The sequence below is a fragment of the Cinclus cinclus genome, chromosome 1 (assembly GCF_963662255.1).
Source record: "Cinclus cinclus chromosome 1, bCinCin1.1, whole genome shotgun sequence".
In the NCBI taxonomy this organism is placed as follows: domain Eukaryota; kingdom Metazoa; phylum Chordata; class Aves; order Passeriformes; family Cinclidae; genus Cinclus; species Cinclus cinclus.
In genome coordinates, this window is record NC_085046.1 from 140,262,636 (window position 1) to 140,287,126 (window position 24,491).

General features: G+C 43.4%; 1 protein-coding gene across 9 annotated transcripts; it reads left to right on the forward strand.

The window, feature by feature from the left end:
- On the forward strand, nt 1–23,868 carry NTAQ1 (N-terminal glutamine amidase 1). Of its 9 annotated transcripts, none has more exons than XR_009933130.1 (7): nt 1–214; nt 388–487; nt 1,141–1,191; nt 3,189–3,337; nt 3,660–3,784; nt 21,058–21,240; nt 22,087–23,868. XR_009933130.1 is itself a non-coding variant. In XM_062491547.1 (7 exons), exons 1-6 carry the CDS (start codon nt 141–143, stop codon nt 5,607–5,609), a joined length of 540 nt encoding a protein of 179 aa, XP_062347531.1. In that variant the 5' UTR covers nt 1–140; the 3' UTR covers nt 5,610–5,613; nt 11,945–12,057. The 9 variants fall into 9 exon arrangements, 8 of the variants coding, with proteins under 8 accessions (XP_062347531.1, XP_062347507.1, XP_062347522.1 ...); XM_062491547.1 differs by lacking the exons at nt 21,058–21,240; nt 22,087–23,868 and adding exons at nt 5,569–5,613; nt 11,945–12,057; XM_062491523.1 differs by having other exon boundaries at nt 21,058–23,868.
- Nucleotides 23,869–24,491: the final 623 nt, after the last annotated feature.

The window sequence follows — 24,491 nt, forward strand, 5'->3', positions numbered from 1 at the left end:
CTCCGGCCGCCGCTCTGGCCGTACCCGCGAAGTGCCCGCCCCGAGCCGCGATGGCCGCGGTTTCCTCAGGGACGGCGTAGCAGCTGCCCCCGCCGGGCCCAGCGCTCCCTGCGCTGCCCTCACCCCCGCTCGGACCGGCCATGGCGCGGCCTGAGGCCGGTTATGAGGCGGCGGTGCCGCCCCGCCCCGCCTGCACCTACACCAGCTGCTACTGGTAAGGGGAACTACGGGGACGGGCGAGCGAGTGCCCCTCGCAGCGCCGGGAAAGCCGGAGCCCCCGGCGGGAATGGCGCCGCTGCGGGCTGGTGACACTCCTGGGCGCGTTTCTCGTCACGAGAAATGAAGTTGGAGGAAAACGAAATAAATAATCGATTTTGTGTTTTTCAGCGAAGAAAATGTTTGGAAGCTATGTGACTACATCAGGAGTCAGGATCGGTATCCTTTGGAAGAATTTTATGCTGTTTTCATATCCAATGATAGGAGGATGGTGAGTCAATGGGATGTGATCGGAGTCAGCTATGGAAAGGCTCTGGCCTCCAGACTGCAGCCCCGTGTAGGTGAGACATGGTCCCATCGACTTCGACCATAGTCCGGTGTTGGGCAGTGAGCCTTTAACCCAGCCTGTAGGTGAGATAGAGTCTTGTAGCTCACTTTGATTCAGAGGTGTGCCAGCCACACGTGCGATCTTTTAATAATGCACTGCATTCAAGAGTGAGGCATGGTATTCCTGTGAGCTGTGGGAGTAATTCTATCTGTAATCTGTCAATTTAGGAGAATAGTTATCTTTACAAAATCATAGAACCATTAATAACCATAAGGTTGGAGAAGACCTATAAGACAGACCATCAAGCCCAACTGTTAACCCAGCACCACTATGTTCATCACTAAACCATATCCCCAAGTCTTTTGGATGTTTCCAGGGATGGTGATTCCATCACTTTTCTGCACAGCTTTTCTAATGTGGCCCAGAATAGTATCTCCAGTTTCATGCTCCTACGAGAGAAACTAGAAGAAATTTTCTTACTGCACTACAGATATAAGCTGAGGAAGTTGATAGCTTAGCAAAGAACTGACCACCTGAAATGAATTTGTATTAATCTATAAGATTTTATTCACTTCAGGTTAATTTATAACTTTTAGATTCCACTCTGGAAGCAGAAATCTGGACGTGGAGATGATCCTGTTGTCTGGGTAAGCCATTAATTATTCTCAATAATTTTGAATGTGTGTCTGTACTTGATAGCCGCAGGATCACACATGGGCATGTAACAAACTGTTCCATCTGAACGTAAAGGAACGCTTTCTGCTCTGAGGGTGATGGAGTGCTGGAGCAGGTTTCTCAGAGGGGTCATAGCATCTCCATCCTTGGAGATTTTTAAAAGCTATCACACAGTCCTGGGCAGTTGGATGTAGGAGAGTCCCCTTAAGCAAGAGGTTGGACCGGATGACCTCTTGAAGTCCTTTGCAACTTCACACATTGCATAGTTTTGCATTAATATTTATAAAACTTTTACAACAGATTTATAAATAGCCTAAACCTGCTGATCCTTTGCACCATTCCTCATAAATTAATAGCGAGACAGTCAGTAAAACCTACAAGTGACAAGTCTTAATTATAGTAAAAATGCATAATAGATTTATGAAAGTTATTATCTGGGTATTGAGGCTGCCAGCCCTGTAGAATTGTAGGTAGATGACTGTAAGAAGCAGATGGATGAAAATATGTAGTCCTACCAGATGATAGAAAAATATAAGCTATATATGTATTCAGGTGTCAGCAGTTAAACTGACCCATAAACCGTGGCTTTGAAGTGTCATTTGATCAATTAATGTAGTTCAGTAATTGCTGATGCAGAATTCCTTGCTATCATAGAATCCTTTCAGTTATCTGGCACAGAAAAAAAACTATTTTTTGTGACAGTTTCTGTTTCTGAAATTCTGCAAAGTAATCTGCAAACTTCTGAAGTTTTCTGATTTCTGAATCACTTTCTTCCAAAATATTGGTATCTTTACAGTAAAAAAAAAAAAAGGTTTGGTTTAAAAAGAGATCCAAGTGTTACAGAGATAACCTAAAAGGGAATAGCAGAGTCAGGAAACACCATAGCAGAATATGGATTTTTTTTGTAAAATTAATGCATTAAAGGGTCTTTTAATTTTGACATTTCAGTGGATCACAGGTTGCGCAAAGCTTGTAAGCTAATTTTTCTTATACTCTCTAATAGGTTTTTCTAAATGCAGTTGAATACAGTTGTTGTATGTGTATTGGTCTGGTGAAGTAGATTGCCCAGATCTTTTTCATTCAGATGTCTTTGTGGTTTTAATATTGAAAGTGTCATAAGAGAGTGCTCAACCCTTTTTGTGAGTGGATTCAATGTAAATTTAAATAAGTTGTTAAGGGCTACCTTCAATTTAATTTTGGAAAACAGCAGTATACATACCTGACACCTAATGTCAGTAACTGCAGCATCCCCAAACCTCCACCTGTGTTTCTTACAAGCTAAGGAGTACAACTGCACTGCATAACCCAAATGTCTTGATAAAATAGTTGCCTTGAAAAAGTGTGATGTGGTACCCACAGATACTTTTTCCCAGCTTCAAGAGCTGCTACAGGAAATTGTCTTATTCCTGTGGTCCTCCCAGTCTGAGCTGTTTGCTGGTTTTTCAGTGGTGTGCTGGTTTTTCAGGTGCTTCTGGCAGCTGAACACTCGACACTCAAATTCACAGACCGTGTTACTGCAACAGGTACAGAATCTCTTATTAGAAGAGATCACTGGGTAACTTTAATGTTAACCTATCACTTTATCTTGTGAGTTTATTTATGATTGGGTCTAATAAAAAGTGCTTAACGAAACAACTGTTGTGGTTTGGTGTGGAACATGAGAGAGATTTTCTGTTTTCTTAGGAGTGTTGTACACTTCAGTAGCGTACACTTCTGCTGTCCTAGCTTAATTCAAAGGAGGCTGCAAAGAAGTGGGGAGAAGAGCAAGGTTTCTGGAAGAGCAGATGGAAAGATAGACATTAGGAAATCTCTCTCCTGGTGTCAGAAATGTTACAGGCTTAATATTCAAGGACAGCAAGCAGACTTTAAAAAATGGATCTGAACTTATGCTTCTAGGAATCTTTTTTATTCCATTCTCTGCCAGTTCATTAATTGCTGTTTAACTAATGGCAATTACTCTTCTTCCCAGGACTACCATGTTATTCTACTTCATGTTTCCAGTGGGGAGCAGAACTTCATTTATGATCTTGACACAGTGTTGCCATTTCCATGTCCTTTTGATGTGTACAGTGTGGAGGCCTTTAGGTTGGATGACAGCCTTCATCCAGAGTTTCACAGGTGATGACATGAAATATAAAGACTGTGGATTTTATTTCATGAAATCAAAGTTGAAGTTCTCTTTGTGTATGCATAGGTATAGAGGTTTCTTTACCATACTCTAGTAAAATAAATGCACTGTGTTACTTTCCTGTAGTTCTTAGTCATCAAAAATCCTTTTCTTGCCTACTGTAGCTTCATGTAAACAACTTGCCCAACGTTCCTGGTTTGTGTACTTAATAACATTAGTGCTCTTTGATGAGAAGAACATGCTCTTATTCTGAGTGATTAGTGCAGTATTGTGTGCATGCACCTTTTAATACAATTTTGCAAATTTTTTTAGAAAACTCAGAATGATTCGAGCAGATCTGTACTTGAAGACATTTGCTTCAGACAGGTCTCATATGAAGGATGCAAATGGGAAATGGCAGAAACCTCCTCCTCCATACCCTTGCATTGAAACTGCAGGTGAGCTACCAGAACTCCTTCTTCCTGCTTACAGTGCTGGATGATGTAGTCCAGGATGCACATGGGAAATTAATAACTTATATAACATTTGTCCAGCCAGCTTACTACTTCATATGGGAAAGAAACAGGGCTAAGAAGCATTTGGTACCCACTTTTTTGAACATGTAGTCTAACTTGCCTTCTGGCATTTACTGGTATCAAACTGATATTCATAAGTGGAGCAGAGAGTGAGAGGTAAGTAATACTGTTCTCGTGTTACAGCAGGGAACTGAAGGAAAGAGGCCAAATAACTTGCTTAGGGGTCACAACGTTTTTCACACAGTGATTATACCACACTCTAACACACAGAGCCCATTCTGGCAAAATAGTGTTGGCAGGAGGAAGTTTTCAGGCTCTCTTCAGTGTGGTGGCTTTACCTGTGTGAAATGTTTGAGGTTTCTCTACCAGGTGACTGGACTCCAGGATGTTTTAAGTCACTGGCAAGTTGGCAAGTTTTTCCCTAAGCATTAAGCCTCTTCTAAGTGATAGCATAGCCAATAGCTTCTGGGCCAGGCAGAGAGAGAGGTGAAGACTTGCCATCTATTCTGTAGAGCTGCTTAAAGAATTCTTATCACACAGCACTTCGCTTTATTCTAATCATGTGTTTTGGAAGCTGAGTAACATTTGCCATGTGTGCGTTGGTTCTCTCATTTTCTTCCAAGGAAAGTATGGTGACGTTTTGCTTTGAAAGAGTTTTCATGTTACTGCTCTGCATGTTTGGTTTTGTTGATTTTTCATAATGCAGTATTGCTGTGTGTTTTTGTTAGAGAAGGCAGAGTCAAAGAAACACATTCTGTGTTTAAGTCCAAGTGGTTTTAAGTTTCTGGGAAATTAATTCTCAGTCTTTGCTTTGGCTTTTAAGGAAGCTTGGTGTTTCACATGAGAGTAGAGATTAATTATGAGAGTGAGCAGGAACACAGATGTAGTCTTAGTTATGAGGCTTTAGGGTGTTTTCTAGACAATCCAGGTTATGAAGCACCTTGTATTCTAACTCTTGGTTATTATTTTCAGCAGACTTTTATGAAAAGGTATTGTAGGGAGTGTAGGATTCCTGAACTACAGTGAAGGTTGTCTGTTAGCTGGAGTCTCATAGGTGCTGAGAACTTTTCTGCCTGTGGAAAACTTACTGGTTTTGCCTTATTGTTTTTGTTGGTTGAGAGCTAATGAAAGTGTAAGGAATACAGATGAGGTCAGACCAGGAAAGCAAAACATTCTACTCAAATCAAAAGAATAAAAACCATAACTTGTGGGTAGTATGTTACATAATGACTCAAGCAGTTGCAAATGTGCACATGTATCTCTCGCTGGAGTAAATGACTCCATAGCTGCAGACCCAGTAACTCTCCCCTTACCTGTCATGTCTGGCTGAGCTTTACCTTACTGGTGAGTAGCAGCCACAGGCCTCAGCTGGCCTCCAGATTGTCTCTGTGATGCTGGTAGATAGTGAAGGATATGTAGCTCTTACTTCCTCTTATGCTTTCATTCTATGCTCTGTACCTTGCCATGCTGAATGAAATGTCCATAGGTCATCCAGTCCGACATCTGCCCAAAACAGGGATTTCTCAGGGCTCTGTCCAGTCTGGTCTTGAATGCCTCCAGAGATGGTGATTCCACCACCTTTCTGGACAGTGTTCCAATGTTTGACCACTGGCATGGTAAACAAAAAATGAATAAAAAAATCCTAGTATATAATCTGAATTTCCCATGTTCCAACTTGCTTTTTTCATTTCTTGTTCTGTTGCCAGGCTCCTCCAACAAGACTCTGGCTCCATTGTCCTACATCTGATCAGGTAGATGTAGGCAGCAGTAATGTTTCCCTTTCATCTTCTCTTTTTAACTGAACAGACCCAGTTGTCTGAGCCTCTCCTTGATTAAATGTCCGGCACCAAACAACTTGATTTCCTCTTCTGGGCCTACTCCAATATGTCCATATTTTGGTTTTTTTTTGTGCTGAGGAACTCCAAATGGACACAGTATTGCAGCACTGTGCTGACGTGCTCTGGTCTCCTGGTTAGTTGGCTGAAAGAAACTTGTTACCCTGCACCCACTGAAGGTGAAAAGTCATTCACTAAGGAGCTTCAAGGTCTGAGCCAGAACAAGACTAGCTTGTCTCAGATCTAGGCTGTCTAGTTCAAGTTGTCTTTCATTTAGTACCAGTTCTCCAGCTTTACTTTTGTCTTCCCTTTGCATTCACTTGAGATACTTTATAATGATGTGTGCTTCAATGTGCACTGTGCTGTGAGTCTGTGAGGAGTCTGGGTCCAACTCTAATGTGTCAGCACAGTTTTATCAGGCATAAAGCTGCCTTATTTTTAACTTGATGTAAAACTGGGTGGCAGACCTTTTGTTATCGTAAAAGAGCCTGGGGTATTAATGTTTGCGTCCATGCCAAATTCCATTACAGATAACTGTTTTCTCCCTGCCGTTTCACTTAGATAGAACATTCGGCTTTCCATGTTGATTTGTGTTTGCGTAAGATTAAATTACTTACATATTTCATGTTAGAGGTGACTGCAGTATAATGGCTGACAGAACCGACCCCATCTTGTTTTAATACCAATTTATTTGTGAGGTACATTTCTATCAGAGTGGGTTTGTTTTGGTTTCCTTTTTTTTTTCTTTCATTTAGAGTAGCCAAATTCCTAAGCTTTTGAGAAGATGCAAGGTTTTTATGTTCCTCCTGTTTCCTATATGTCTTCTTTGATGTTTGTGGCAGTTTGACCCTGCCTGGATGCCAGGTGCCTGCTAAAGCTGCTCAATCACTCTCACCCACAGCTGTAGAGAGGAGAGAAAATACAATGACAACTCATGAGTTGAGATAAGGATGGGGAGAGATCCCTTACTGATTGCTGTCATGAGCAAATCAGACTTGACTGAAGGAAATTAGTTGAATTTATTACCAATCAAAATCAGAGCAGAATAATGAGGAGCAAAACAAATCCTAAAAACACCTTTCCTCCACCCCTCCCTCTTTACCAGTCTTGGCTTTATTCCTAATTCTCTACCTCCTCCCTCCCCCTCAGTGGGGAATGGCAGTTGCAGTCATCACAGGTTGTTTCTGCTGCTGCTCAGGGAGAGGAGTCCTTCCCTTGCTCCAGTGTGGGGTTCCTCCCACGGGAGACAGTTCTTTATGAACTTCTCCAGTGTGAGTCCATCCCATGGGTGCAGATCATCATGAACTGCTCCAGTGTGGCTCCCTTTCCCCTGTCCTTCAGGAACAGGCTGCTCCTGCGTGGATCCCCTGAGGGATCACAAGTCCTGCCACCAAAACTGCTCCAGCCGGGCTCTTCTCTCCACAGGTCTGCAGGTCTCTGCCAGCAGCCTGCTCCAGCATGGGCTTCCCATAGGGGTCACAGCCTCCTTTCAGGAATCCACCTGCTCTTGCTTGAGGCTCCTCTGTGGGCTGCAGGGGCACAACTGCCTCATCATGGTCTTGACCACAGGCTGCAGGGGAATACCTGCTCTGGTGCCTGGAGCACGTCCTGCCTCTCATTCTGCACTGACCTTGGTGTCTGTCGTGTTGTTTCTCCTGCATATTCTCACTCCTCTCTGGCCACAATTACTTCTGTGCAATAGCTTTTTAAAAATTTCTTAAAGGAAGAGGTCCTACAACAATTGCTGATGGGCTCAGCCTTTGCCAGAGGTGGGTCCATCCCAGTGCTGGCTGGCACTGGCTCTGTTGGACATGGGGGAAGCTTCTAGAGAAGCCACCTCTACAGCTCTCCCCTGCTACCAAAATCTTTTGGAATTTAATTGAGCAATCTCGATCATTAACAAATTCAGCATTTTTCTCCTACTTGTAACTCAAAGGGAATAAATCAAAAATAAGTTTATGTGGAGTCATAAATTCCTGTCTATGCCTAAAAAATTGAAGCTGGCACAAGGTGATTTTTAAAAGCATCTTTCTAAAAGACAAACAACTCCAGTCTAACCGATAAAACAGCAATTTAAAAGAACCCTCTCAGACTCCTCAGTATCTTCTTAGACCTCCCATGCTAAGCATTAGCCTCTTGGAACTGCTTGCAACTTGCTCTAGGTGTTTCCCAGAGTTAGGCCTCTTTGGTTTTTACTGGCATTGCTCTGGCCTCTGTTCTGCTCTGCTGCCATGGATGCCACAAGAGGCTGGCCAACCTAACTGGCTGCACAGTGCTTTCTCACCCTGCCCTGTCCTCAAAGCTGCTCTATGGGAGTAAACATACCTGAGCTGCAGCACATTCCCATGGTCCTACTTGTTTGCTAGTGACCTCCTGTTGAAAGAAAACAAGGTATTTTGTTTAAATAATAAAAACTAAGAAAATTAGATTTGGTGAACAGATTATTCTGGAGCTGGTGAGCCCAACCTTGGGTTTTCTCTTAAATCTTCTTTCCACAAATTAATGAGGTCTGATTCTGTTTAGTGTATGATTTGGGATAAGATCAGCCTTCCTTACTGCAAGCCTGTGTAAAATACAGCTTGCACAGTGCATTTCAAAATTACTCAGAACAGATGGTTGTATGGCTTTTGTACAAGTCATAGCAGCAGCTCTTACACTGAAAAGCACTGGTTTGAATTTCAGTTCTCCCAAGGTGTTTAGTAGCACACTTGTTGGTTGATTTGTAAAAGATTTTTGGTTTTTTTATTATTAATAAAATCCTTGGTAGTCAATAATGATGGGGGTTTACTTGGGTTGGGTTTTTTTTTTATTTTTATTTCGAAGAGGATGAGTAGGACAGCTGAGAAATTCTGTAGACACTGTTTATCAAACATGTATGTAACAGGAAATCTGTTAGACAGAGGCCCCGCAGATGTCTGCAGTTGCTTTCTGTATCTTGTCTCCAGAGTGGTGGCAGGATCCTAGTAAAAGTGAAAATGCACTGACAGGAATACAAGTAGCTCCTATGTACTGCATGAGAACCTTCTGCTGCTCTCATTTGAGAATAAAACTCCAGTCTGTCAAGTTCCGTCCTTACTTCACAAGTTTTTGTGGAAGTAATGAGTCAAGTCAGATAGATGCAATAAAGACATAACTAAGAAGTATTTAAATTCCCAGAGTGGCTTATTGAAATTATACCACTTGATGTAAAAGATAATTTGTAGTGGTGAGCTGTGTTTTACATTGAGATCAACCAGGATGGTTTGCACAGTCAGTTATATCTTAGCTGTGGAGACAGCAGCTCCCCAGCTGAGAGTGGGAAGAGTCCTTCTCACTTATCTCCATGCTCAGACGGAAGGATCTGAAGAGAACTATAAACACCTACACAAGTCTATGAAGAGTCCAACTTTCGTTTAGGTGCCCCCAAGGTTTTAGGCATCAGCAGAACTGATTTTGGAGGCTTTGTTCCAGACTTCCTTGCTTCCAGCCGCTCCTGGGCAGCTGTCATTACGCCGAGTTCGTCTGAGGTCTGTGAGCCAAGCCGAGGCTTGGCTTAAGCGCAGCTTTCTAACCACTGTTGGCAGAAGCCAGAAGTATCATGGCTGACGGTGCCTGAGATAGTACATGGCCTTTTGTTTCCCCCCTGCTGGGGGTAAAAGTGGCAGACAATTTAAACTAAAATAAAGTTACACAAGAATCCCATAATGGGCCAGATAGGTCTCATTTGGAGGGGAGTGTGTGTAACAAAGTGTGTTTGGTCACAAAGGAAGATGAGCCCCAAGCATGCGCAAATGCAAGCTAGTATAACAGTCACAGCACCTGAGAAGGACTGCAAGGGTAATGTAAATCTTAAAATAATTTGCTGCTATTGGTCTTGTAAAAATGTTGTGGAATACATGCTCCTTGCTTTTGTGGAGAGATCATCTTGGTCATCAGCTGTAGCATCTAGATGTATCTTTGTATCTATGTATCTATGCTGATGTTTGTCACTTTTCATCTGCTTCGGAAAGAGAACTTTGTTGTATTCTTATGCATTTTTGTCGAGCTGTTTCCTCACTCCGTAAGGTCTAACACGACATTCACGGCCTTTAGATAGACCTATGTGGAAAGAGCAGCATAGAGGAGCTGTTATTACAGGAATAAAGCAGGAGAGGTCTCACAGAGTTTTTCCCTACGGATATCTCCTGTGCTGCTCCAGTGCCATCTACCGACAGGTTCCTAGGCTGTCACTTTTCATAGGAATGGACTTGTTTGCTTTGGTGATTTTTTTTTCCTTTCATTAAATTTTGCTTGTGGGCTGTGTTATGCTTTGCCACAATCCTTCTGAAGTTAGAGAGTATTTAATTTCCTACAGGCATTTTGGTAACAACTTCCAAGTTGTGAACAGCAGCTGTGTTTGTAACTACTGGAAAAATCTCCTTTGGACTGCTTTACCATTCACAGAACAGTTTTATGGATTGTTTTACTATGCTCAATGCACATAAAGCAGAGAATTGTTTATTTATTTAATCTTAAAGTATATGAAGAATCACATTAATTTTGAAAACACATCTGGGAGGAAAAGACAAGTTTGGAACTGGAAGACAAGACTCAACAGTCTGCCAGCAAGCACAAGCTGTTATCCACTACTAATTTGTTCTTGAGCTATGGCAGCAAATTGCTGAGCTTGTGCTATTTTAAATTCCCACATTCCCTGTTCTGCCAGACTCGCTTCAGCAATAGGACCGTGCTTGGCTGGACGTAAGGATTTTCCATATACAGAGTTCAAACAGGTTAACAAAAGATTTAGGGGCCAGACCTCAGAAGGGGTGAGAGTTGGGATTAGGGAAATCACAAAGCTGTGCTGTAGTGTAGATGTGTAGAGGCCTTCAGGGGCTGGGTTATGCCTGGGTCTCCTGGTTCTGGAGTTCCTGAATATCATCTTCCTTTCATTGCTTATACTGTCCATAATGGTAAGCCTAGTTACACAAGCATTTTGCAGCTGAAGCAAATTCCATCCTTTGGATTTTATAATAATCTATTCTTCAGAGCCTTCTCTTGTTTGATTCTTAATCCTTAAATGCATACATGAATCATTCATGGTAAATACTTAATACAGTGGAAGAGCTGTTAACAGTAAATCTGTAAAGTAAATCTGTAGCAGTGGCATTACTACTCTGTTCCTTAAACTCATTCTCTGCCAATTTTCTTTTAATGGGCATTTAAAAGTGGGCATTTAAACATCACCAGTAAGAACCTAAAACAACAAGCCCATAGGTGTTTATCATCAGAACTGAACCTCTGATCAGCATGGTTCTGAGTCAGCAAAGCTTGTACTAGGTGAGCTCTGGAAAAAGGATGTATAAGGCACCTAAACCCAAAACTGCACACCAGTGCTATTCCAGTGAGCTCTTGGGACAGAATGGTTTCTACCCCTCCTGCAGGGAACAGAGCAGATTAAAATCCTAGCAAAGAGCAGTCATGGTTACTTTTCTCTTGAAACCATGGCAGTTAAACTTTTCCCACTGACTTCATTCTGTCATTCACAAAAAAAATAAGTACTTGCCCCAGCCTAGGTTTGTGCTTTTCTTCACTTGAGCATCCCTCCAGGCTGGAGGCTGGGTTAGGTCACACATCTCCCCTCTGCACATTCTGGCCTTGCAGCAGGTCAGTGTTCAGTGAGGACAAAGTTAAGGGCTGGAGGGAAAACAAATACTGCTATCTAGAGAGTAATTAACTGCAGGTTTGCCAAGGGGCTAATCACGTCTGAGAGACAATAAGCAACTTGCAGTTCTGACTTTTGCTGTGAGCCTGTTCCTCTGGTCAGTGCAAAAGTTGACTCCATTGATTTTGGCTGAGAACTTAAATGGATGAATAATATTTTCCCTGCTTTTGAGTCATTCCATTTGTGTGAATGCAGGGGACTGCCTTGCACTTCCCTGTGTTGGTTGTTATTTGCACTCCAATTCTCTGACCACTACTTGACCCTTCTAGGCTGTTGTTGTAGGGAAAAATCTTACCCAGTCATGCTATTTTCTAGTGACTTAGTGGATGCCTACTGATCCTGTAATGTGATTATTGCCATGGGCAGAGAGGGGAATCAGGGCAAAATCAATGTTTCAGAGAGTGGAAAAAGATGTTTCTGTACTACCATGCAATTTGCAGAATCTTGCTGGAGTGAACTGAACTATTGAAGAGGGGTTTGGAATGTTTTCTTCAAAGATGTATACCTCTGCTACAGAACCTGTACCAGGAACTTAAATATTTCCCTTTTCTGGTCCTTTTTTAGATTCCAAGATGAACTTGGATGATTTCATCAGTATGAATCCTGAAGTGGGATGGGGCTCAGTGATATCCCTTTCAGACTTTGTGCATCAATTTGGCAGTCAGACTGATTACAGCTATTCCTTGGAAGGACAGTAAAGTGAACAAAGGTCTTCTGGTTCTGAGTGGATGTGTTTTGTTTTGCTGCTCATACACTGTATTTATGGTTTATATTTCTGTATATGGAATAGGTATTTGGAAAATAGAACCCCCAGTCAGAAATATGTTGAACTGAATAAAAACCTTTATTTTAATTATGTAAGAATTCACTTGGTTTTTAATGTCAAATCAAAGGCAGACATGCCACCATAAGCATACTGCTTTTCCAGCAACTGTGCCCAAACTGAAAAGAGATGCAAAAAAAGCTTTTGGAAAAATACATGCATAAAATATTCAATATTGTAGCCTAAATTGCTACATGTTGTCACATTTTAAAAGTGAGATACGGTTTTCTTCATATTATGATTGCTGTCAATTATATATAAACAGACAGTGCATCTCAGTTTCCTCACTAGCTTTAGTGATTGGTCCTTATTTAGCAGAAGTGTAAAGGGAAAATTTATTTAGTAGTTCAGCTCTAAACTCCCATGCACTATGTAGAACCAGGTAAGTATCCAGGTTTCTGTGCTGTACAAGGGGAGAATTAAATCTTGCCATTTCAGTTAAATGTTCTAGTGCTGACAGTTCCTGGAAGATGCAGTTGCTATTTTTGCTTCTTATGCTGGCTGTGTGCATTCTCACCTGCTCCCATCTTCTTGGACTTGGTTTTTGTTTGGCCTTATGGTAATTCAGGATAATTCTGACAGAAAGCAGGAAGTTTTGTTGAGGTTTTTTTTTCTTGCCTCATGGTTCCTTGAGCTGGCCTGCCATGAGGTCAGACAGCTGCTCCTGCTGGTGTAAGGAAATCAGCAGGGCCATATGGCTGGGGGGAAGGGAGTGGGAAAGCCTCCCCCTTCAGGGCTGTCTGCTGCTAAATATCCTTAAAGGTGACACCAAGCTGCATCCCTGCAGGGCATCCCAGGAAAGCCATCCTGCTGACTGAGGGTTTGGAGCAGTCTCACACTTCTTAGAAGACTGCCCTAAACATGGAATTGCAGAAACAGGCTAAAATGAGGTCTTTAATTCTCAGCTTTGGACCTGTTCTACTTTATATCCTAGCACATCAGAGACTCACGGACTAGTAAGAGAACACGGGTTAGAAGGGTCAGGCAGTTGTTGGTCCAATCTGTTGAAATCAGGTCAGACCAGGCTGCTCAGGGCTTTAGCCAGCCAGGCCTTGGAAACATACTGGGATTGAGACTACAATAAACATTTGTGATACAAATGTTTATTCCTGTGAGGAGAAGCACAGTAAAGATTCTAAGTATTGAGGGATTATTTTATTTGTAAGTAAAGAAAAATATCAAAACTTGTAAAAATCTGGTGTTACATAGGTTTATTGTATAGACATAGGTTTATTGTTACATACATAGTGTTTTACTGTATCTGTCACCAGTTTTAGAGAATTTACTCAGCATATTAACAGCAGAGACAGCCAACTGAACAACTGTGGGATTGATTCACTTCATCCAGACATCTCTTTCTGTACATAAGTGCTGCTGAATATAGGAACTTAAACGTTCTATTGCCAGATGCAGCATAGTTGGTTGCCTGTGCAGATAGGCTGCTGCTCCACATACTCCTTGAGTGCCAGCATGGACTAATTAGGTGGCCAGTTGTTGTGACACTCCCCTCTGGAGTGGGACTGTTGATCTGCAGTTTCTGTCACTCTGAACCAGTGTCACCAGAAGGAACTGAGATGAAACTCGGGATTCCTGATAAACTGGTGCACAGAACCCTCTTGAGAGGGGACAGCTGGATTTAATCAGCTACTCCTGTGTAAAAGGTCTGATGTCTCCATGTTTGGATGAAATGGCAGTTATTTCTGCTTGATGCTGGTGTAGCAGGCACACTCTGAAGGAATGAAGATGTTGTGACTTGCTGGTGATGTTAAGGCTGGTTGTGACAGTGCAGAGCAGCAGCAGTTTGCCTGCTCAGCTCTCTGTAGCTGCCAACATGCTGGGTTAGACACAGCAGAAGTGAGAATGTAAAGATCCATGTTTCACATGAACAGGTTATGTTAAGCACTTCTTACCCTTCAAGTGGTTGAATCTCACAGACACAGAGTTCCTGTGCATTGCTCAACAGGCCCCTTAAGTTGTTACAGAACATGAGGTTCTCATCCCTCCCTGCTTGAGTATGTCATTTGATTTAACCTCAGCTGGTTTCCGGTGCCTGAAATCTGTGACATACTCCCTTTAGTGGGGGTCAAGACACAAGAATCTGCCTGCTTTAATCTAGTTTCAGCATCAAGGCTGTTAAGAACAGTCACAATCATTATTCATAATATGCAAGTTTAAAAAAAATCATTGTGAAGAGTTAGTCCTTTTTCTCTGTAATCATTCTCAACAGGTGCTTAATTTTACATGTAGCAGGCTGGATGTATGTGATGATAGCATTTCTATAATTAGCCATATTTTTGTGGCTCTTGTAAAAAGTTGTCATTCCAGAGGGATCAGTAGAAGTCAGAGTATTACTTAATTCAGTGCTGAGGATGGTGATAGTGTGATGCTGTCTCTGTAGCCCATCAAGTCTGGGGCTTTCAGGTGGCATGGTATCAGAAGGAAGGAATTGAGGAATACATCAAGTGCTCATTTAGAGCCCAAAATACAAAGATAAGCTTCACTCCAATTATCAGAAACCAGCTCTTTTCTGATGCTGGTTAGTCCTAGTGTCCCATCAGAGGAACTAAGTGACTTCCCTACCCTCTTTGTTCCTTTCTCCAGGTAACCCTAGCCGGACTATTTTGTGGAACTTGCTGTGTTTAACCTCTGCTGTCAACCCATATTTGATGCATGAGGTGGCCCCACCAGTGTGGTTTCCCCACTGAGCCCCACAGTAGGTTGCAGACAGAAAAGCAAAGTTTGCCAAGAGCCACTTTGCCATGTACCTGTAGAAGTACAAGCAAAGAACTGTAAATCTGATGGCAAGGAGGCAACCTTATTGTCAGACATCACTGATTGTCAGCTCTGTGACCAGTGATGTATTTAAATACCTAAGATTCAAGGAACTTCATACCACAGTCATACATACCCGTGTGGGGTATATTGTATGACAGAACACAACTGCTGGTCCTCAGGTGCAGCTGGCCAGTGCAGCTGAAGTGGTGCTTAGGGAGAGTCTCACTCCTTGATGCAGGGGAACTGGGCTCATGCCACTGAGAGATTGGAAATAATAGGAAAGTACTGATGGCTCATTGTCTGGGCTGCACTTGCACAACAGGATCAGCCTGTGCTCACTTACACTCCATGCTGGTCCCATAGCCCCTGAGACTTTTAATCTTTACTGTGTCCACATGCTGTCCCACTGTGTCCAGGACAAAGATGTGCTACTTACGCACTTTCGGTACAATGATTTCCTACTGCAGCTCAGCTTCCCATTCCCTTTCAGCCTTCTTTACCTAGTTCTTTTCCACAGTGATGTTTTCCTATTGTCCAGTTATTACAGTTTTATGAGCACCCCTAAGTGGTGGCTTTTTGGACTATGGGATCCTTGAGTCAGGCATTGAAGAAAGCGAGGAGAAACACTCCTGCTCTCAAGGCAGTTACTCACAATCCCACCATCTCCCAGCTTCTATATTCTGTTGATCACTGGAAAATTTCCAAGCCTTTTCTTTCTAGGCATCATAGTGTAAGACTCTGATAGCTGTATAATGGGAGCATATCCCATCTCATGGGTGGTTCCTCCCATCTCCAGCAGGCTATTGCAGCAGTAAGCTGCAGCATGAGATGGAACACCCACATCTCTCCTGCATGTTTCTCTTCTTTGCTGCTGCTTTTTACCCAAGAATATAGTTTATTTGATAACTAACCGCTTTTATTCAGCTGTTTGTGTCTTTAGAGAAATAGACACTTTTCTTCTGGCATGCATTTGCTTGGTAAGTGCATTTTTGCAAACTTATATGTGACCAGGTCTGTCTTGAGAAAAATCCCATTTCTCAATTGGCCAGCAGAGAGAGTAGTCAGCATTCAGTGGATGTGCAGGTTGGGATAAGGACAGAGGTGGTCCCCTGCACGCTCAGCCCTGCCAGTAGCTGTTACAGTTAAAAATGAGTCATCCTGACAGCACTGCAGAGGGGATTTGTGTCTTGCAAGGTTGTGGCTGAAGGCTGAGGTATTGCCATCGACTGCCTGAGCCTGTAATGTCAGTGCAAGCTCTTCCTGCACACCAGGGACCATATGGAACCATCATCTCACCGCGTGCCAGTTTCGGGGATCTGGTCAGCAGTCACAGCCCCTACCAGAATGGGTTTGTGACACCTCACAATGTCAGACCAATTGGTTTGCTATCAGTTTATATTTAGATACCTGGGGATGTTGCAATCTGATCTGGGCTATTCAGGAAGAAAGGGGGCAGTGGGATGCATTTGTATGAATCAAATTCCAGGATGAGAGCCTTGGTCAGGACATTTTGACATGTGGCCTCCTCTCCTCATACTCTTATTGTCCAGCCAGAGCCTCATGCATGTTCTGAAGCACTATTCCTCTCCAAGCTTCTACTGCAAAATGGCCATCTCTGGTTGGTCAGGTTTTCCTTGTTAGAATGAGTTTGGTCCACATTTTCTCATTTTTCACATTTTTTCCCTATCTTTTTAGGAAACAAGGGTTGTAGACTAAATGACTTAGAGAAAACTGTACCAGGGAGTAAGAATGAGGTATGAAAATACCACCATGTCCCTACAGTAGTCACAGTTACCTTGCACTGGGTGTCTTGCAGAACCATTACCGAAACACTGTCCCTGACCCAGGTGGTGGCTCTCCCCAACACCTGGCATGAGCCACCCTGCTGGAGGGGAGGACCTGCAGAGCATCACTTCACATGTCACCCAGCAGAGCAGATGGCTCCACGTTTGGTGGGGTTACCCTCCTATGATGCTTTGGATTCACAGGCTTGGAGAATCTCATCTCTTGTGGGAAAACCTGTCTGGATGTCTGTCTCTCTTCAAGCAATTGTATTCTCAGAAATTTGAGGGAGAGAATGCTGGTGATTTTCTTCTGCCTTCTGGCTTCCTCCTTATGCAGGACATGGCCCAGTTGAGGCCAAGGTTAATGAAGCACACCCAAGGAGGGCATGTCTGGAGACATCAACCCAGGTTTGTGCATGCTTCCCTGTGGAGCTCACCTCTTTTCGTTTATGATCATGGAGTCAGAAGTGAAGCACTCTATACAAATGCAGCCTTTCAGCAAGTTAAATGCAGCTGCAGTAGTGGTTCTGGAAAATCTCTTCAGTTTGACCTAAGATAAACAAATATGGTTGTTTAAGTACCCTCAATGTTTCCTTATACTTACAGTAGGAAATACTTTGGATACTGAGGGCAGTTAAAACAAATCTTACTTAGTTATCTAAGGCCTCTGGCAGGTCCCTGGGTTTCTGAGCTAAGCCACTTCCTAGGCATGAAGTGTACCAAGCTTCATTTTATAGTAATAAAAATAAGCATTAAGGACCTGAGCTGTGAACTGCTACTTACAAAGTCCAGCTGAAATGACATTATTCACCTGGTACTTGTGATGAATGTCTGCTTCCTGCTCTGGAAGATGAGCAGGATGTTTCCAGTGAGCTGGATTCCTGACATTATATTATTTAAAAGCAGGAAATGCTCATTTTGCTTGGTTCAGCATCATACCAGCCTTTCCATGGAAGGCTATATCTGGAACCCAAACACTGCAATAAGGCAGGAATCATTATATGTTATTTTTTTTCCAAACAGCCTACACAGTAAGAAGATGGTAGTTATCTCAGCCTTCCCTTCTTTTTAGTATGCAATTGTGGTGGCGTGCTTCTCCATCTCAGCTTGGCTGCTGAAATGGCAGCACACCAACACCATGCTTGGAGCCATCACGAGAAAATGTTCTGCTGCAGCTTTTAACCATTTAGCTGTAAAGCTCCTGCCACTTCCACCATTCTAACTGCTGGGGTGAAGCAAGGCTTGACAGCCCAAAAGTAGCAAGAGTAACCAGTCCCACTATTTTCACTGTACTCATCACAGAGCACTTTGCTGTATGAAATGGTCACAGTTATATTTATACCAGTACAAAAACAAAGTCATCACAAATCGAGGAGGCGACATTCAGGGTAATTTTTCCTTGCTACATGACACTACTTCTTTGGCAATTCAAACTTTTTTCAGGCAGAGTCACTCTCTTAGGAAGAAAATAGAGCCCGCTGTTAGTCAGGAATCCCACCAGTATCTATCTGCACTTGTGTTTTTCTCTTGCATGAAGGAAATGCAACTATTTAGTCAAGTAACCTCTACCAGTTGCTACCTTGATACAAATATTCAGGGCTGCCAGCAAAGTCCATGGAGCTGTCTTAGTGCAACTAAAAGCAGAGTTCAATCTGCTTTGCCAGAAGTACTAAAAATACCTTTTAATATGCTAAGGTATGTGTCTGGCCAGGAGTTGTTTTCAAATGCATTGTCCATGGAGTTCCCATAAAGTAAACAGAGGTCGATACGCTGAGTCCTGAGACGCAAAATTGCCAGTGCTGTGGGGTCCAGCTGTTCTCCTTGATGGCATCACCAGCAGGGTGCTCCCCCTGCCTTGTTCCCAGCAGTAGGCTGGGAAGGAGGGACTTGGGGGAGATTTGCAGTGCTCTGCCTGCTATATTTTACTGAGATCCTTTACAGGGTAGATTGTTTACTTAATTGTCATTCTCATTCAACTTAGTTTATAATTATTAAATAAAACACCCCAGGTTAGGTGCTTTTGAGATCTGGAAGACCAAGTGAGGAACTTTTTTGCCAGCAAAGATGACCCATGCACATTCCCAGCACCTCCTGCTTCTCAGTCTTTCCATGCTCTCGTGGTGAATGGAGGTCAGATCCATGCACAGAGGCAAAGCCCCAACCTCCTCTGAGCTGGGGCCAAGGGCGGTGTGAGCCAGGGGCACCCTTTCCAAGGCACAAAGCCTGATGAAACCTTTCTGCCAATGTTCTCTGTGGCCCTACTGCTTTGAACTGCTGTGGGCATCCAGAGCTGTGGAATAGCTCAGCCTGGCCCTGGCCACATGGGTGCAGGTCCCCAGCCCTTGTCAGGGACCCTTGTCATGGACCCTGGGGTCCCCTCTGCTCACTGCCTGCAGGGGCAATGCAGACAGTGGAGGTTGCAGGACATTACCACCCCACTCATGATCACAGAATCATAGAATGGTTTGGGTTGGAAGGGACCTGAAAGATCATCTAATTCCAACCCCCTTGCAGTGGGAGGGACACCTTTCACTAGACCAGGTTGCTCAGACCCCCATCCAACCTGGCAAGGATGCTTGCTGGGCTTACAAACATCCTCAGAAATGGGGATTATTTGTGGTCATTCAAAAAGCAAATGTCCTGGTTTAGCACATAGAGTCAAAAAAATCACACGTGGAGGTTGCCCATTGCTGAGGACATCTGAAGCCTGACACATGACAGAAATACTCATGTGGGGTCCAAAAGAGCTGTCACCATCTTCACTGACTCTTGGTCTCCTCTGAGCTGGCACTGTTGTCCCACACTAAGGTCTTCTGCCTGGCCTGCTTAGTGCAAAAGAGCCCCCTCCCAAATACTGTTAGAACTGCTCCTTGCTGCTGCTCAATGCCATTGGGAGACTGATCTATGGAGCTCCTGTGCTACAGCAATTGGCATGGCTGGGTTAGCAAATGGAAGCTTTGTTTTGAGCTTTCTGTAATAAAATACCATGCTGCTGGGGCACACAAACCTGCTAGGGTTTCACTGCCTACTTAAGAAAATTAGGGCAAAGGGTGATTAAATATTAAGTGGGATGCAAGATCTCAGCGCATGCAGTTCATCTGGTAACCTGAGGATGGGGTGGAGGTAAGTGTGGTTTCCTAGATACCTGAGAGTGTACTACAGCAATCCATGCTGGCCAGCAAGAAGAGCTTTGGGGTTCCTCCAACAGTCTCCAGAGCCAGTAGATCTCAGGGGTGACAGGTGTGGCCATGGAAGGACACCAAGATGAGGATCCTTGGAATACCTGTATCCTTTTCTATTTAGCTTTTCACCTCTTCTGTAAATCAAACTCCATTTCTGGCAGTAATACACTGTCAAGCAGGCTACACTGACATCAAGCAGAAGATGCTAATGAAAAAAACAGAAAAAAGATTAATGAAGAAACTCCCTTCCACCCCACCACCCCAGGATGAGCCATGTCCTAAAGCTTCTCCTTCAAGCAAAGCTGCTGCTGACAAGAAAGTTATTGACCTTCCTCACACTCCAGAGCAAGACTTCTGAAAGACAGCTTGTACTATTTGTATGCCCATCTGCATGCACGTGCCCTGGGCCTCCCCACATGTACAGATACAGAGGTACAGACAGCTCCTTCCATAGCAGCATGTTTGGCAGTGGGTATTGGCTCCCCAGCTCACTTCAACATTAGCAATGGGCAACACTGAATTATTTCCTCACCAGTCCTGTTAGCAGCTGGCTCTTCTTGAGGATGATCCACACCTTAACTGCTGCTACCTGATCTGGTGCAAATGCTGGAAGGGCTCTTGCTCCACACCCTCCCTCCCTGGCACAAGTGTGTGCAAATAAATCTGGATAAATAGAGGCTCTTTTCCTTTCTGAGACCCTTAGGCTAGCATTCTACAGCTCTTCCAGTGATTTTAACTTCCATAATCCCCCTTACCCCATACCCCCTTGGAAGCACTTAAAGGTGTTATTTTTTTTCTGATATAAGCTGTGCCAAAGCTTGGTTCCTTTATGAAGACAAACTGACAGTGGAAACATTGACGGCTATACAGGAAAATATTGTATTGCTTAAAGAACTTTATTTAGATTGCTCCATTGCGGGGACAGTTGTTTGTTGGTTGAGGTTTTTCTTTACTTTTTGGACGGTGCTGAAGACGCCATAAAATTAGCTACAATATTATTCCAGTGATTTGTACACGGCATGTTCATGTGCCTTCAAAATTAAAAGAAATCATGATAAAACTAAGCAAATAAATATTCTTGAAAGGACTAATCCCTTTCCTCCATGCTCCCAGCAGCCACCAAAGCCAGTGGGGATCCCAGGAGAGCAGAACAGCAGAGCCTGGGCTGAGCGGCGCGGAGGATCCTTGGGAAGGCTTTGTTGCTCTGCCATAGGGGTATTAATGTTTCTGGCCAGCTGACAGCATGTGTGGCAAACATAAACAATTGGCTCCAGCAAAGAGATGCAGATGAGGGAGGTGAGTTGTGCACATGATGGAAAGGGTCCCTGCAGCAGCACCCGGCTGGTCACGGCCCCAATAGCACCCTGGCACGGAGGAGGGTACAGGGACATGCAGCCATCCGGGAAGGACAGTGCCTTTGAGTGGAACAGGCACTTGCTTGATGCTTCTGCAGCCTTCTGGGGTCCAGGGAGTGTTAAGAAACTGTGTAAATGCACCACTGGGGGCACATTAGGGGGCCGAGGAAAGTGCTCAGAGCAGTCTGGAAGATGCTTGCAGCACCGGTTTTGACCATGGTGTATTTTGCATCAAAACAGCAGCAATTTTGCAGGGAATGAGGGAATTAGTGGGTGAAGAGTACCCAGGCCTCTGATTTCCAGCTCTTTCCAAGCAGGCCAGCTGTCCACAGCAATTCTGGCTTAATTCATGCTCTGGGGTCATTACAGCAATCTTTAAAAGCTGGAGCCTTATCCTGTACATCCTCAGCCTCAGCAGTATTCCTGTGCTGCTCCCTGGGGCCAATGAGCCTTTGAGCTCTTACTTTCCTGAAGGGCCAAGCAAGGGAATTTTGCATTTTTTCAGCCTCTAATCCAAATAAACAAAAAATAATTTTGTAAATATTTCAAAAATACCTTGAAGCCTTAGGCAGCCTGAGGAGAAGGGGTACAAGGTGCTGTTTGGCCCAGGGATGTTACAAACATCTCTGACTGGCTCATGGAGCTGCAGGATGGGTGTTGTGTAGTGGCTGCTCTCTTGCAGCTGCCACAAGAGCTTGTGCATGTGTGTGAAATGGGCTCACTTGGCTTTTCCTTCTTCCGAATGTTCAGCATAAGCAGGGAATAATAAAATTCAATTTTTCCACAGGGACCAGAGGAAACAAATTACTGCCTGGGTGTAGCTGAGGACAGAGTCTCGTACATTATTTTCTGTGTAATAATTCCCATGAGGCCTTGTGGAAACCCAGCTTTTTTTTTTTTCCCTTCTTATTTTTCTACTTCCTTAAACTTTCTAAAATATTCTGCTGTAACGTATTTTACTCAGTCCCATGAGATAGTGGGGAGAGAAGAGGTTAAATTCTCCTTTTGTACTATAATGTAATTCATTTCCTGTTTTTCACAACTGTCTAGACACAGATCTAACAAGCATTAACCCTGAATCCCACCATTGGATTAAAAATAGAGGCTTTAAAAATAAAAGTGTGTGGTAAGAGTAAGATTGTGTGTTTCTACCTACCACCAGGAGACAGTGCTTTTAAATGAGAACCATTTAATTAGCTATAAGTAACAAAAAAAAATTACTTCAGTAATTCACAGGTTTAAAAAAAGCTTCTGGTTGCTTTATATAGACCAGCAGTAACACAGGCCTTGCTGAGCTGTGGCATGGGCAGGTTGATTCCTCCTCAGGAGTTATATTTATCTGGATTTACACCTCCAGCTATATTAAAAAAAAAAGAAAGAATAAATTCCACTTCAGTCAGAGAGCTATAAAAAGATTGGGAGAAATTAATTTAAGAGAAGATCAATGCTGAAATCCATGGTCAGCTTCTAGTTAAAGACCCATGGACAAAATGTGCCCCAAACCCCAAGGGAAAAAGTGATGGCCATGGTAGCAAGAGACACCTCATGCTGGGAAGGCAAGGCCACAGAGTGTGGGGTCCCAGCCCAGCCCAGCCCAGCATTGGAATGCTTGCAGTCATGACCAGACCCAGAGGGGCTCTCATCAGCTTAGGCTGGATCATGTTTGGGCTGGAGGCTGGTCCCAGGCTGAGCCAGGCAATTGCCCCTTGTGGGTGTGCAGTCTCCTCTGACACTTCCCACCGGCTGGACTGTCACACTGGAGTGAGAGGAAGGAGAGAAGAGATTTCTAGCTTGGAACATGAGCTAAATCCCTCACAAAAGTGAGAGTTTTACTTGTGGAGGGAAAGCAAGAAAAAGCAATATTGTAGCCCACCCCAGCTTGGCACAGGGTGCAGACAGGGAGCGAGGCAGTTTCTTGGCTGACAGTTTATTACACACACCTTTCACATCAAAGATTACTCACAGAGACACCGTATTTCATGTACTTCAAGAATAAAAATAAATGCTGATAAGAAGCAATTTAACCCAATTCTTAAAAGCCCTGCTAAAATAAGTCAAAATTCCTGGTGTGTTGTGACAAGGAGGAACTTGCATTTCCTGCACTGACTGCATTTCTCTGTCTACGAATGCATATCCCAGGGTGGTTTGTTTATTTATCCTGTGAAGCTGGGAGTGGGTGTCTTTCCTGTCCCACCACCCACTTGTAGCCACTGCATGAAAGCAGCAGCACCTTTAGGGAGCTCTGGGATGGACCTGGCACCTCAGCTGAAAACCTGTGTGTGCTGCTGTCTGTATTCAAGGTCTGTTCTGAGCAGGACTGAAATTATCCAAGGAAAACATGAAAAAGACATTTGTTTGTTTTCAAAAAAAAAGTGCAGTATACTATGCATCAAGAATGGTGAGGAGTGAACTGGTGTCCTTCCATCTTAGTGAAGGCCTTAGAACCCACGAGTTATTTACAGAGCCTTTTGGAAAGCAGCTCTTTCCAATTTCTTCAATTTTGATCACAGGAACAGCTCAGGTTTTGTCAAAAATAAAGCAATCCCTCACACGGTTCACTGGGGTTCACCCCTGTAAAGCAGAGAAGCAGAAATTAAGATTAGGGAAAGGTGGGGCTAAGCAGAGTCATAATTTTAATATTCATCGTGTAAGTGGTTTTCAAAATGCTTTTTTGGCTAAACACTACTTCTTTTATTAGGCTGTAAGACAGACAGTGAGGACACTCCAAGGAAATATACAGGGCAACTTGTTATCATGGATCAAGGCAGACCCTCATCTATCTTTTGGGATGCCCCTCCCTCTATCCCTGACTGCTCTTAAAAGGGTGGAGGTGGCAGCAGCAATAACATGAAAATGGGCCCCAACATACTCCTAAAAAAGATCCACTATTCCCCTTGAAGGATTTAGTCTTTGCATATTTAGTCTATTAAAATAAGTAGAACTTGATCTTTTCAAAAAAGTTTGAATAAGACATAGGTCTTAACAGCTTTCTCTTGCTTAAAAGGCTTTGTGATCTTGTCTTATCCTGTATTTCCAGAGACCTGTGTGTGAGGTGTGCAATCCTCTAACTGCAGATGCAAGCCACAGCATAACTACAGAGACTTAGGAAACCACTCAAACATACCTTATATGACAGTGCAAATGAGATTAAAAACAAAGCATCTGCATTTTGAGTTTATTTCCATAGCTGGC

Coding starts and splice junctions, on each gene's coding strand:
- NTAQ1 (XM_062491499.1), top strand. CDS start 141: ATGGCGCGGCCTGAGGCCGGTTATGAGGCGGCGGTGCCGCCCCGCCCC. Junction 215..387: donor ACCTACACCAGCTGCTACTG/GTAAGGGGAACT, acceptor TGTGTTTTTCAG/CGAAGAAAATGTTTGGAAGC. Junction 3,785..11,944: donor CCCTTGCATTGAAACTGCAG/GTGAGCTACCAG, acceptor GTCCTTTTTTAG/ATTCCAAGATGAACTTGGAT.